Source organism: Eleutherodactylus coqui, chromosome 2 (assembly GCF_035609145.1).
Source record: "Eleutherodactylus coqui strain aEleCoq1 chromosome 2, aEleCoq1.hap1, whole genome shotgun sequence".
Classification (NCBI taxonomy): domain Eukaryota; kingdom Metazoa; phylum Chordata; class Amphibia; order Anura; family Eleutherodactylidae; genus Eleutherodactylus; species Eleutherodactylus coqui.
In genome coordinates this window covers 211,200,948-211,214,636 of record NC_089838.1, presented here as the reverse complement: position 1 = coordinate 211,214,636, position 13,689 = coordinate 211,200,948, and the positions used below count along the sequence as shown (strand labels likewise).

The 13,689-nt window shown below is 42.1% G+C and overlaps 1 protein-coding gene across 1 annotated transcript in view; it reads left to right on the top strand.

Moving 5' to 3' along the window:
- LMAN1L (lectin, mannose binding 1 like) overlaps window positions 1-13,689 on the top strand; it is a 74,056-nt gene that overhangs the window by 24,780 nt on the left and 35,587 nt on the right. The window contains exons 11-12 of the mRNA XM_066589950.1: window positions 686-827; window positions 1,758-1,879. Of these exons, the coding sequence (XP_066446047.1) occupies window positions 686-827; window positions 1,758-1,879 (264 nt within the window). The remainder of the gene's footprint in view (window positions 1-685; window positions 828-1,757; window positions 1,880-13,689) is intronic.

Sequence of the window (13,689 nt, the reverse complement as noted above, 5' to 3'; positions counted from 1 at the left end):
CAGCTTTAACACACTGTCCAAACTGCAAACCGCATGCTATAGAGCAGGAGGAGCTGAGCAGATTGATGGAGAAAGACTCAGTAGAAACTTATACTTTATTCATTTAAGCCTCTGCTTATTCTGAGCTAAACAGTCCAATGGGCCGTCCTATCAGTGATTGACAGCTGTCAGTCACTGATAGGACCGCCTCCTGGACCTCTAAGCTCAGAATGCGCAGAGATTTCAATGAATTAAATGCAAGCTATACTGAATCTTTTCTAATAAAACTATATACAATCTGCTCAGCCTCCTCCTGCTCCATAACATGATGTCTGCAGTTTGAACAGCACTTTTGAGCTAACCGGTTCCCTTTAAGTTTCCACCACGGCATTTCAATTAGGTTGAGGTCTGGACTTTGACTGAGCCATTACAACACCCTGATTCTTTTCTTCTTGAGCAATTCTAATGTAGATTTGCTGGTGTCCTTGGGATCATTGTTCTGTTGCATGGCCCAGATTTTGCCAAGCTTTATCTTTGGATAGATGGCTTCACATTTGATTTTGGTATATAGAGGAGTTCTAAAACCATAGAATTCAAAGAGGATTTACTTAGTTTTTCTCATGACTGGCATATATATGTAGTGTAATGTATGTATATATACAATACTGTACATCTCCAATAACAATATCATGTGCCATATTCACAGAGGAGACATTAAAAGAATAGCTAAAGATCTGTCTTCGTCTAAGACGCCAATCAGCACCTCCAATAGTCCAAGCAATTCCAATGAAGTAAAGGAGGATTTCAGCAAGATTAGGAAAAGCCTGCATCACCTTATGAAAAGTCTGGTAAGACATCCCCACATACAGGCATGTACCCTACTAGGATTGCCTACTGTGGCTGTTTGGGCAATTCTAACCTGAATGTAACGATTATCTGCTCTTAGAGGAGTTTTCCATTACTTCAGTATTGTTGTTCTATTCTTAGGATAGGTCATCAATATCAGATTAGAGGGGGTTCACTACTCGGGATCCCCACCAGTCAGCTGTCTGAAGTGGCTGGGGGTGCTTGGGTGAGCACAGCGCCAAAGATAGAATAGCGACTTTGCCTGGTATTGGAGCTTAGTCCTATTTACTTGAATGGGACTGAGCTGCTCTCAGGCCATGTGTCTAATGAATGTCAAGTCACAGACCTGAGAAGAGGCTGTTGTACTCAGTTAAGCACTGCAGTTTAATTGGCAAGTTTCTCCCTGTCCATAGCTCTTTAGATAAAACAAAAAAAAGGGCTTTTGGTACCTTGTTAGCCAGAAGAGCAAAATGTGATTGTTCCCAGTAAGAGAAATCAAGAAATCTTGTAGATATCATACCTTTTAATGGCTAACAAAAATACATGATGTTACAGCAAGCTTTCGGGTCTTCCATTGTCCTCATGTATTTTTGTTAGCCATTAAAAGGTATCATATCTACAAGATTACTTGATTTCTCTTACTGAACCATTCAGCCTGATGAAGGGTTGATAGTAGACCCGAAAGCTTGCTGTAAAATCATGTATTTTTGTTAGCCATTACAAGGTATCATATCTACAAGATTACGTGATTACGTTTCTCATACTGAGACCAATCACACTTGGCTCTTTAGCGTAATACATAGTTCAACAGGATTGGTTTACCTATCATTGAATCAGATTGGCCAGTTAGAACAACATAATCTTGCTAACAGGTCCCTTTTAAGGGGGCAGCGTATTCATTTATAGATCTTGATTATATTGCTTTCTTCTAGGCTAGCTCGCATACTACGAAATGTCCCTCAAGCAACACTCACTCTTCCTGTTTGTCCAGCGGCATTTTCCTGACATTTCTCCTCCTTCAGTGTGTGTGCACAGTGGCTTTCATGTTCTACAGGTGAAGTGGTTTCTAATCTCAAAATGATTTAACTCTTGCAGTTCCAAGTTATTACATCATATGAATAGTATTAATCAGAGCATATGTATAAGGAATTTCAGAAGGATCCCTATTGGCTTAGACCTTTATAGCAGCGGCAGGTCTTATAATTTAATGTTGTTACATACGTTTGGTTAGCAAAACAACTTTTACCTCTAATAGCGGAAAATAAACTGATAATGGAGGATCAAATAGATTAATAAATGACTGATCTAGTCTTACCATTGAAATTAATTCGGGAAATCACAAGCCTATACTCCAATCCATCCGCGTCCGTTAGAGTAAATGGCCAGTTGTCAGAATCATTCTCCATCTCAAACGGTACAAGGCAGGGCTGCCCTCTATCGCCACTGATTTTTATAATATGCCTGGAACCACTGCTGTCACAAATACGTAACAACCCAAACATTAAAGGGATTGCGGTGGGGGAGGAAGAATACAGGATCGCCGCATATGCGGACGACCTCCTGTTCTTTGTCTCCAACCCACGAATCTCCCTACCTAACCTATTGGCAGAAATTAACCGCTATTCCAAAATATCAAACTTTAAAATAAATTACCACAAGTCATCAGCTCTTAACATTTCTCTCCCACAACAATTAATGGAGGAGCTGAAGGATTCGTTCTCATTCCAGTGGGAAAGGAATCATATCCAATACTTGGGGACCAAGCTAATGCCAAACACCGAGGACCTATACCCCGCCAACTTCCCAGTACTCTTAAGCAAAATCCGACAAGACCTCAACTCTTGGACCAAAGGGACTTTCTCTTGGTTCGGCAGGGGAGCGATAGTCAAAATGAATATACTCCCCAGAGTACTATATCTACTCCAGGCCCTTCCCATACAGATACCTAGAAAAATTTTTCAGCACTTACAATCACTCACGTCCACATTCATTTGGGCAGGAAAGGCCCCATGGATAGCAAGAAACACGTTATCTCGGCCAAAAAGCGAGGGGGGCATGGGACTACCAGACTACGTAAAATACCACCAGGCAGCACACTTAGTACGCATGGTGGACTGGCACCGGCACACAGACCTTAAACAATGGATAGCAACAGAAAAAGCAGCAGACCCGGCGCCATTGGCAGCACTCTCATGGTCTGAGGAACAAGTCCCCACAGAATTGACATGCCACCCTACAATCGGCCCCACGCTAGCGATCGCCACCAAAATATTAGCCAGGAAAGACATCTCTCCCAGGCCCTCACCTATGTTCCCGGTTCTGGGCAACCCGAGATTCCCCCCAGGCAATGAGAACAAAGTGTTCCGGGCAAGGATCGCCGAAGGCAGATTCCGGGCAGAGCACTTTATGCAAGACGGCCAGTGGCTCCCACTGGAAACGCTCAGAGGAAATAATGACTCAACCCAACTCTCATTATGGCAGGCTCTGCAACTAAGACATTTCCTATCGTCGCTGCCCCGCCCCGCCACCTTCGCCCGCCCAAAAACACAATTTGAAGTCATCTGTAGCGAGAAGGGACCCCTCAGGCACACACTTTCCAAAATGTACAACATACTAAATACACAAGCTGAGGCCTCACCACCTAAGTACATGGACAAATGGGAAGAGGAGGTAGGAGTCACATTTACACCGGAGGAAAGAGATAGAATTTTCACCATCACACACTCGGTCTCAATATCTAGCAAAATACAAGAATCCGGATACAAGGTCCTCACCAGGTGGTATAGGGTGCCCTCCCATCTGCACAAAATATTCCCGACAGTCCCCCCAACATGTTGGAGATGCGGGGCGGAGCAAGGGACAATGCTACACGTCTTTTGGGACTGCCCGATCCTGGCGAACTTTTGGTCAGAGGTGTGGCAGATAACATCTAGATTCACCCACTACTCTTTACCAAAATCCCCGGCGTTTTTCCTCCTGCAACACAGCGATATACCACTGGCGACCTACAAAAAATCGGTAGTGCGTTTCCTAGTGAGTGCGGCAAGGTCGTGCATTCCCAAACTCTGGAGGCAGACAACCTCACCAACAATAGCTCTATGGCTCAATACAGTAAGAGGGATTATGGAGATGGAGGACCTCACTGCGGCACTAAAGGGCACACAGGAAAGGTTCAGGAAAATATGGTATCACTGGATGGTGTACCAGGAAACCGAGGAATACCGCTCGTTAATGGAGCACTAGCAGATAGAAGCGAAACCTGACTACACAGCCTTATCCTGCGCAACGTAACGACCGAGTCTTATTTCCCCCCCCCCCCCCAAAGGTGTCCCCCCGGTCAACCCCCTTTGTGTCATGCCCGTTTAACGGGATATGTTAGTTTCTACTGTATAGAAAGAAAAGAAGCACAGTTGACGAACAGAAGAACACTAAGCCTGGAATGTTGCAATATGTTAAGCCTTTTCCTTACTTACAACAAAGAAAAACCGTTTGAACTCTTTAACCCCTTCATGACATGGCCTATTTTGGCGTTGAGGACCAAGCGATTTTTTGGTATTTTTCCATCTCCATTTTTCAAAAGCCATAACTTTTTTATTTTTCCGTGGACGCGGCCGTATAAGGGCTTGTTTTTTGTGTGGCGAACTGTAGTTTTTATCGATGCCAATTTTGGGTACATAGACTATATTGTAAATTTTTTTTTTTTTTTTTAATGATAGCAGAGAGAGAAAACGCATCAATTCTGCCATAGATTTTTTTTTTTTTTTTTACACTGTTAATCATGCAGCATAAATGAGACTTTCCATTTTTTCTGCAGACCGGTACGGTTACAACGATACCAAAATTCTAACTTTTTTTTTAGGTTTTCCCACTTTTCTGCAATAAAAACCCTTTTTTTTGGAAATCTTTTTTCTATTCTAAATTGCTGCATTCAAAGTCACGTAACTTTTTTATTTTTTGATGTACAGAGCTCTATGAGGGCTTATTTTTTGCGAGACGAGCTGTAGATTTTATTGGTACCATTTTGGCATACATACGACTTTTTTGATCACTTTTATTGCGTTTTTAGTGAGGCAAAATGCTAAAAATGAGCATTTTGCCTCAGTTTTTTAGCTTTTTTTTTAGCGTTTTTTTCGGTGCACAGTCAAAAGCATGTGCAACTTATTGTACGCATCGTTATGGACGCGACAATACCAAATATGTGGGGTTTTATTTTTTTTTTACCTTTTTTTATGCTAATCTGAGAAAAAGCATAAAAAATGGGTTTTTTACTCTTTTTTTTTACATTTTTTTTAATTCGTTTTTTAAATCTTTCTTTTTTTTATACTGTTTGTGTCCCTCTGAGGGACTTTAACCACTGCCCTGATGATCGCTGTCATAAGGCATGGCAGAGCTACTGCTCTCCCATGCCTTATCGCTCATACAGCGATCTCAGGCATAGGCAATACAGGACGCCAGTGTCTGGCGTCCTGTTGCCATGGTGATAGGCCGGGCTCTCGCGATGACATCGCGAGAGCCGGCCGGAGACACAGAGGGAGCCGCGCTCCCGCTGTGAACTCTTCCCCTGCCGCGATCTACTTAGATCGCGGCAGAGAAGGGGTTAAAAGTGGCGGGCGCATCTCCGATGTCCCCCCGCTGCTGCAGCGAGACGCCGGCTGTGACTGACAGCCGGCTCCCGCTGCGGGATAGCGCTGGATCACATATGATCCAGCGCTATCTCCAGGACGTAAGTTTACGCCCTGTTGCGGGAAGTACCCCGCTCCCAGGACGTAAACGTACGCCCTGCAGCGGGAATGGGTTAATACTGTAATATTCACAATGTTTGCATGACGGTACACAATGAACACACTTTGTAAACTGTAACCAAATATAATCTGTAAAAATTAAAAATAAAGAATTAAAAAAAAAAAAGAAATTAATTCGGGAAAATTACGCAACAAAAGCATAAAACCATGATTCATAGAATGAGAATATTAGTACCTTGGGCAATATGTTTATGTGAGTAATGTAAATAATAGTATTTAACCCTCTCCAATCCAATTTGTACTCTGGTTTTCCTAGGGCGCTTACTCTTTTTCTGCTATTATACAATGGCACTATATGCTGGCTAAAGCCAGTACTGCATGAGGTGACATGTTGGATAGGCTCCGACAGCAGAGAGGCTGGCAATATACAGTAAGAGAACCCCGACAGACGTTTTCCAACATCGGAGCTGTACAGCTTCAAATCATAATGTCTTCAGAGGTTACACAGTGGATTGTAAAGGGTTAAAGGGGTTTTTAAAGATTCCAAAGACATGGCTGCTTTTATCCCAAAGAATGAGTCTCGTGTACAGCAGAAATGCAGTCCTAAGCTCTCGCTCACGACCTGAAGGTTGTGGGTTCAGCCTTCCATCCTTCCGAGATCAGTAAAATGAGTACTGGGGAAGGCAATGGCAAAAGATGACTGGGGGTAAAAGATGACTGGGGAAGGCAATGGCAAACCACCTCGCAAAAACAGTCTTCCAAGAAAACGCCATGGTGTGACATCACCCTAGGCGTCAGTCAGGACTTAGTGCTTGCACCAGGGGACTTTACCTTTCATCCCAAAGAATAGTGCCACATCTGTCCACAGGTTGTGTATAGTATTTCAGCTCAGCACTATTCACTATAATGGAGTTGAGCTCTAATACCAGACACAATCCATACACAGGTGTGATGCTTCATCTGGAAGAAAGTAGCCATGTTCTTCTGATTATGGACAGTCGCCTTAAGAGTGCCTTCGTTTTTGCAGCGGAAATGTTTACTATTAAAGTGAATGAGATTATATCAAATCCTGTCACATGTAGAGGTAACAAACTGCTGCAAATTTTCTGCTGTTATAACCCTGTACATCTATCCTGTGGAATAGCTGCATTTCCGCAATGTGTGAACTTATTCTAAAGGGGCTTTCCAATCTTCAAAAATGGCATGCCAATGGTTTACCTGCATCGTGATTTATCACTTACTAATATGCTGTTTGTAGCTGAAATGCCTGTGTGAGTCTCACATGTAGTCATGTGACCATGGTATTGGTCCTGGTGTTCATCTCCTAATTTTGTGGTGTCCCTTACTCTGACCATGTGGTTAAAGGGGTTATCTAGGGACTGAAAAAAAGTCACCTGGAGAAAAGGCGTCAAAACAGCCACATTTGGGTAAGTTCCAACAAGGGGTCTTGTGGTACTGCAGTCCCTCAATTGATGGTGTCGTCATCGCTGGCAGACTGGTAGTCAGCTCTTTAGTAATTACTAAGCCACACCCTCTTTCAATTGCTGCATTGGCCATGATAGAAAGATGGCTGGCGTAGGTATTATTATGAACCAACAGCCATTCCCTCAGCACTGACGTCACCTGCAACAGAGGGGCTGCAATACCACATGACCAGTCATCGGAACTCAAACAGAAGTTGTTGTTCTGATGCCCTGAATAACCCATTTAAGTACCCTTGACTCCTCCCGGAAGTCCAGGATATCATGTCCTCTGCTCTGCCTACTGTCTCCACCCCTACCTCTTGACCTCGGGAGGAGGTGTGTTTCACATGCTGGGCAGCCAATCATGTGGTGTCAGTCTGTATCAGAGCAGTGTCCAGCAGCAGATCTATGTTTTGTGTGAATATAGTGAGTAATTACTATACTCCTTTAATGACTGACCCATTTTAGGCCCTAATGACCAACCAATCTTTCAGTTAGTTTTTTTTCATCTAGAGCCATACATTTTTTATTTTTTCCATTGACATTATTGTAGGAGGGCTTGTTTTTTTGCAGGACAAGCTTTATTTTTGATGGTTTCTTTTTGAGGTACATATAATGTATTGTATAACTTTTATTAACCCTCTCCAATCCAATATCGGGCCTGCCCCGACATCATCATTTCTCTCCACAGCTCCGATGTCGGGACAGGCCCGACACTGCAGTGCAGGAGTGCATCTGCACCCGATCATCAGACACATCGGGTGCAGATGCACTCCTGCGCTGATCCTCATCTAGGACCCTGAGGAGAAGGCAGAAAGGGTTTTTAACCCTTTCTGCTTTCTCCTTTACACATTACATAGTGCTCAATTAGCGCTATGTAATGCAGAGAGATTCCGGCCGGCGATCATGTGACCACCGCTGTTACCTGACCCCCAGCGGTCACATAAACGCCAAGCCGAGAGCCTGCACCATGGGGGGAATGCAGAAGTAATAGCTGGGAGGCAGAAGGGAGAATGCGGAAGTATTACTTCCCATTCCCCCCACGGTGTAGTGAGCACCTGCACCCTCCTGAACTCTGTCAGTTCAGGAGGGTGAAGGAAAAATGTAGTTTTTCTCATCCATTCTCCCCAGCTCCAATTTATTTGGAGCTGGGGAGAATGGATGAGAAAAAATAAATGGATTGGAAAGGGTTAAAGCGACTTTCCGGACCTGAAGACACAAAGCTGGCCATACCAGCTCCTCTGACTATCTGATGCACACTAGTAGGCATCATTAAGACACTACATGCTGTTTTTAATGACCAGTGCTGCCCATGTGAATAGCATTGACCAGTCAGAGCAGCATCTTAGACTACCAATGTGTCATGTAGTCAGAGAAATAGTTTGGCCAACTTTGCTTCTCCAGGTCTGGAGGGTTGCTTTAACTTTTTGGAGGAGATTGTGAGGGAAAAAAATAAATCTGAATCTAAATTTCTACAGAATCCTGAACATGTTAACATGGCCTAAAAGAATAAATTTCCATATTTACAGATATATAGGATAAATAACACAGCAACTCATATACCATAGAAAGATTTAGAGGACTTTGTATGGCAAGTAGCAAAATTGCATATAAGAGGGGTGCGCTGACATCAGTGGTGACTTTTGGCTAAACGGATTGGGCAGAAGCACTTGACCGCAGCACCCAATCAGAGGCTATCACTGTTTGCACTCCTGGCATCAGTGCTCATATCTTGGTTGCCATGATGCAAGGAGTTCGTGGATGTGACACTGCAGCCTCTGATTGGCCACAGCAGTCACATGCTTCCACCCAGCCAGTCTACCCAAAAGCCAATGCCAGCTGTCAGCTGTGTCCCAGCGCCCCAATAAAGATGAGTATGCCCTCATTTGTTATTTTAGATAGGCCGCAGCTGAGGGACAGGGTTTTGTTTTAATGATAAAACCCCTTTAAGGCTAATATGATTAACCCTTTCCAATCCACTGTCTGACCTCTGAAGACATTATGATTTAAGCCTGTACAGCTCCGATGTTGGAAGACGTCCGTCGGGGTTCTCTTACTATATATTGCCAGCCTCTCTGCTGTCGGAGCCTATCCAACGTGTCACCTCATGCAGTACTGGCTTTAGCCAGCAGATAGCGCCGTTCTATAAGGGCAGAAAAAGAGTAAGCCCCCTAGAAAAACCAGGATACAAATTGGATTGGAAAGGGTTAAATATAAGATTATGTGCTTGGGTTATGACAACTGTGCCAAGCAAAAAAAAAAGTTTCCTATTGTTTCACAACTCTATTACATAACTGTACCATTAAAACAATAAACATACTGAGCTAGTAATCCATCTAAAATATGGCCACAATGAATTAATTGCATTCTAAGTGCTTCCACTATGCCGCTCTGCGAACCAAAATCTGAGGTCTGCACACTGACATTTATACTTACTGAATTTGTCAAGTAAAACAGTGCAGCTTACATGTGGACTTCTGCGTTTCTCAAGGGGCTTAGTAAATCGGCATCGTTGTGAATCCTCTAAACAGTGTTGATTCGTCAGGAGCCGAGAAACAAGCAATTATATCTCTATAGTCCATATTTCAGCATCAACAATGCATGTCAGATGTGGGTCATTGACTTAGAAATTTATTGCAATTACCAGTCATGAAGTCGGGAAGAATTTCTCCCCTTAAGAATCCTAAGAGGTTTAACTTGATGGTTTTATGTCTTTTATCAGCCTCAATTACTACAAATTTTATAGAACCTCACAAATTTTAATGTATGGCATAATAGGCAGTTAAAGCTAGCCATGTACTTGTGAGAAAAGTTTACTAAATCCACCAATTTTGATGAGCTTGGCTGAAAGTCTCACCTGCCTGTCCCCCAGTGGCAGATGTGAGGTCCAAGCAAGATGGACGATATTGGAATTCAACATGCCAAAGTCTTTCTTTCCAAAGAAGACAAGTGACTGCCAAAGGGGTTCGGTAGTGTCTTATTACCTGCTCCCTATGGAAATAAACATGCATGCCCAACTGAACCGATTATGAATGCTTATAGCGCAATCAGATATATGACCAGCCTATGTTTTATTACAACATTTAGCAGATTGCTCTTTGACATGTATTGACAAAAAGATTAAGATAATGTATCACCTTTCATAATGCCCTCTGTTTGTGAATAGACATTTATTCTAAATTCTGTAATTGAGATAACAAATGTGCATTTTAGTCTTTTAGCTCTTTGTCTTTTTCTTAAATTGCTGAAAATAGACTAGATCAAGAGTTTAGGGAGAACAGACGGCAAAACAGAATGATCTCGACATCCAAATGAATGTTTTGATTATGTAATCCCAGCCAAACAAATGTTCAGTGTCCGAGTATCTGCTTCAAATACACATGGCATGGTGGACCCAGGAAATCTGTTGTCTCTAGAATGTCTTAGAGAAAGCAAAACTTAATCCTCGAACACAGTGGAGTTCATTACTAAACTAGTGGCCTCTTTACCTCTGATGCATTCCGCTCCCTTGCGCTGTGTACCTGAACAGGTGTTGTCTTTTGAGTCATGTTAGGGGTGAATTCTGACAGTTGTTAGTGGCGCTATTACTCGCTTTATAGGCTGTCTAATGATATTTCATTATTACTGATCTAGATCATCCACAGAGTAGTCTTCCTTGTTACATAACTACAGATAGCAGCATGCAGGCCTTTTCCAACCTTTTGTATCCAATGTTGCACATTTTTGAGATAATGAGGATGTTTATACAAGCTGTAAGCAATATTGGTTCCTTGTCACATTTCTGAAAAAAAGCTGACCAGTTTTAGGAGCGTATTGAGATTTGTAGATGACAGAAGGACTCGTGTGCTGCTAGATCATCCTAAATGTGTCAAAGAAAATGGACAAAAAGTAAACCCATGCAGTATGGGAAGTTGTTAGCGCAAACACATGTAGAAAAATGTATTTGAACTTCTCAAAAAACTCTTTGAATGGGTATGGAGTCCCCAGTGAACATCTATGCTGAACCACAATCAAGTGTATTTACTTTTATCTAAAAGACTGTGCAGAATATTGGAGATGTTCACCTTTAGGGCTAATGCCCAGGAACAGATTTTTACTGTGGTTCCCACGGCGTAAATCTGCAGCAATTAGGTTCCGTTAAACCTAATTTGCCAGTGCTGAAACCTGGGATTTTAGCGCGGATTTCCGCCGTGGGAAATAAACCGCGGCATGTTCTATTTCCTGCGGATTTACACCATGGGAGGTCACCATTATAGTATAGTGTTAATGGAGACCACAGAAAAACGCGCAGCGGAATTCCGCAATGGCCGCGGGCATGAGCCCTCATTAGGGTGAACACCCACTTGCGTTTTTTTAAATGCTTTGATATCATTGTTTTGTTTTTTTTACGCGATTATCAATGGGACTTTGTAATGTTAAAAACGCATTGCTTTGCAATTTTTGTGCGATGAGTTTTTAACATTGACAATTGCGTTAAAAAACGCAGCGATATCGCAGCGTTAAAAGAGCCCAAGTGGGTGTTCACCCTGAGGGTGCGTTTACATGTTGCGGAAATGCTGCGAGTTTGTTGCCAAATTTCCACAATGGATTAGTTGCTGAAATTCTGCACGTTAGACTTATAGTACAGTTACAGAAGAAAATCTGCAGTGTTTTTTTTTTACTCTACATGTGAACAGGATTTGCTTTAATCCCGTTCACTTTCATAGTAAACTTTTTCACTGCGGAAAACCTGCAGTGTTTTTTTGAAACGTGTGAAGGCAGCCTTAAAGGTGTCTTCCTAGTTATAATATTACTTTGTTTATGCTGGGTCTCCAGAACTCCAGCACCATTCCTTTGTTCTTTCAACCAGCATTCAATATACAGACTGCATTCAGTAGTGATTGGACATCACAGGCTCCTGCACCCAATCGCAGACCTCAGCAGTTAACTGCCTAGCTCTACAATTGGCTGCAGCAGCCTGTTAAGTTCCATTCACAGACGGACTCTGCAGCTTGTACACAGACGACTTGGCCGGGTGAACAAAGGTGGTGCGCTGAAGTTCTGGAGACCCAGAATGGGTGATTATAGGGCTTATTTGTTATTAAACATGGGCAGCATGAACAAAGTAATATTTTAACTTGGACAATCCCTTTAATCCTACAATGGCTCAGTGGTTAGCATTGTTGTCTTGTAGCTCTTAGGCCCTGGGTAGGATTCCAATCAGGAAAAACATGTGTCTGAAGTTTGTTAGTACTTCTAGTACCCTACAGAATTTTCATGTGACAACTTGTATACATGTACCTGCATTTGCTAAAATTTAGTTTTAGACCCACAATATAGGAGCATTACTTGCTCACTGAGCCTCTTGTACTGAACTAGCAAAACCAACTGATAACTATTACATGCCAGTGGTAATACCAAACCATTTTCCAAATTGTCAGCATTCAAATGTATCATACTGGGCAGCACAATGAAACATTGGTTGGGAATGCATCCCTAGAAATCATACAATCAGATATGTTGGATTGGAATTGTACTAACAGCAGAGGAGAGGAAAAGCAACGAGGCAGCAGCCAGTACATGTCATTTCTCTTCTCAGGCTGTAACATTAATAATTTTTTATTAAAATAGTTTAATTTTAAATTTATTTGTCAGTATGATAGAAAAATTGTTAGAGAACATAAACATGTATGACCATAACCTTTAATAAACCATACTAGACATTAATGTTCTGTAGATCTCTAATATGGCAACAATAGAAATCTATGGGTCCATCAATGTCATTTCTGCAATCTCACATGGATTAATACTAAAGAATTAATACTACAGTATTCCTCATGGATCCCATAAGGGTATTCTCCCCTAGAAGTATTGTCTTTCATGGGGAAGCACTGTTGCAGACAGAGGCAACAAGGAGTGCATGCAGCTCCCGAATATGGAGTTGTAGCCGCTCTTTGTGCCACTATACAAGATCTCTGCATGAGGCCTTGATTCGCAGCAATGTCTTTTTATACTCCTTTTTTGAATGATGTTTCTGTCAATTTATCTTTCTAAGGCTATTTTTACATCAAACAGATCCACAGACAGTGGCAGTGTACATTCAGTGGATGGAGGCAGTTTTTGCCTCCTTTTGGTCATTATTAGTCAAGGATGTATTTTTTTTTTAATGTAATAGTTCCACAGACTGCATTTTCCCATCCAGATGCATCCTGTAAAACAGTATCTGTTAAATGGTTGCCATGATATGCTATGGGCGACGGCATCCATCACAGGCATCAATTTAATGGATATGTCATGAGTTTATTAATAACTTTTCATGATGTATCCATTAAATGGATGCCATTGTAGCCTATGAGGATGTATTAAACAGATGCCTAACAATGGCATCCATTGATTAGTCACTTATGGCATCTGTTTAACAGATACAGTATGTTTTTTACAGGATGTCATTGTATCATACAGGTGATTGATGCAACTGTTGGGTATCTCTCACAGCCTGTGTTATATATATCTACTAGCTGATATATCCGGCTTCGCCCAAGTTAATTTGGTACTGGTGTTTATCTGGTGTTCACACGGAAAATCTTATGAAGTCGTGGTTACTTTAGAGATACTGAGGAAAAACATATGTTCATCATTTTGCATAGTTCTCTGCGTTACCCAGGAAACACCACGTGGGG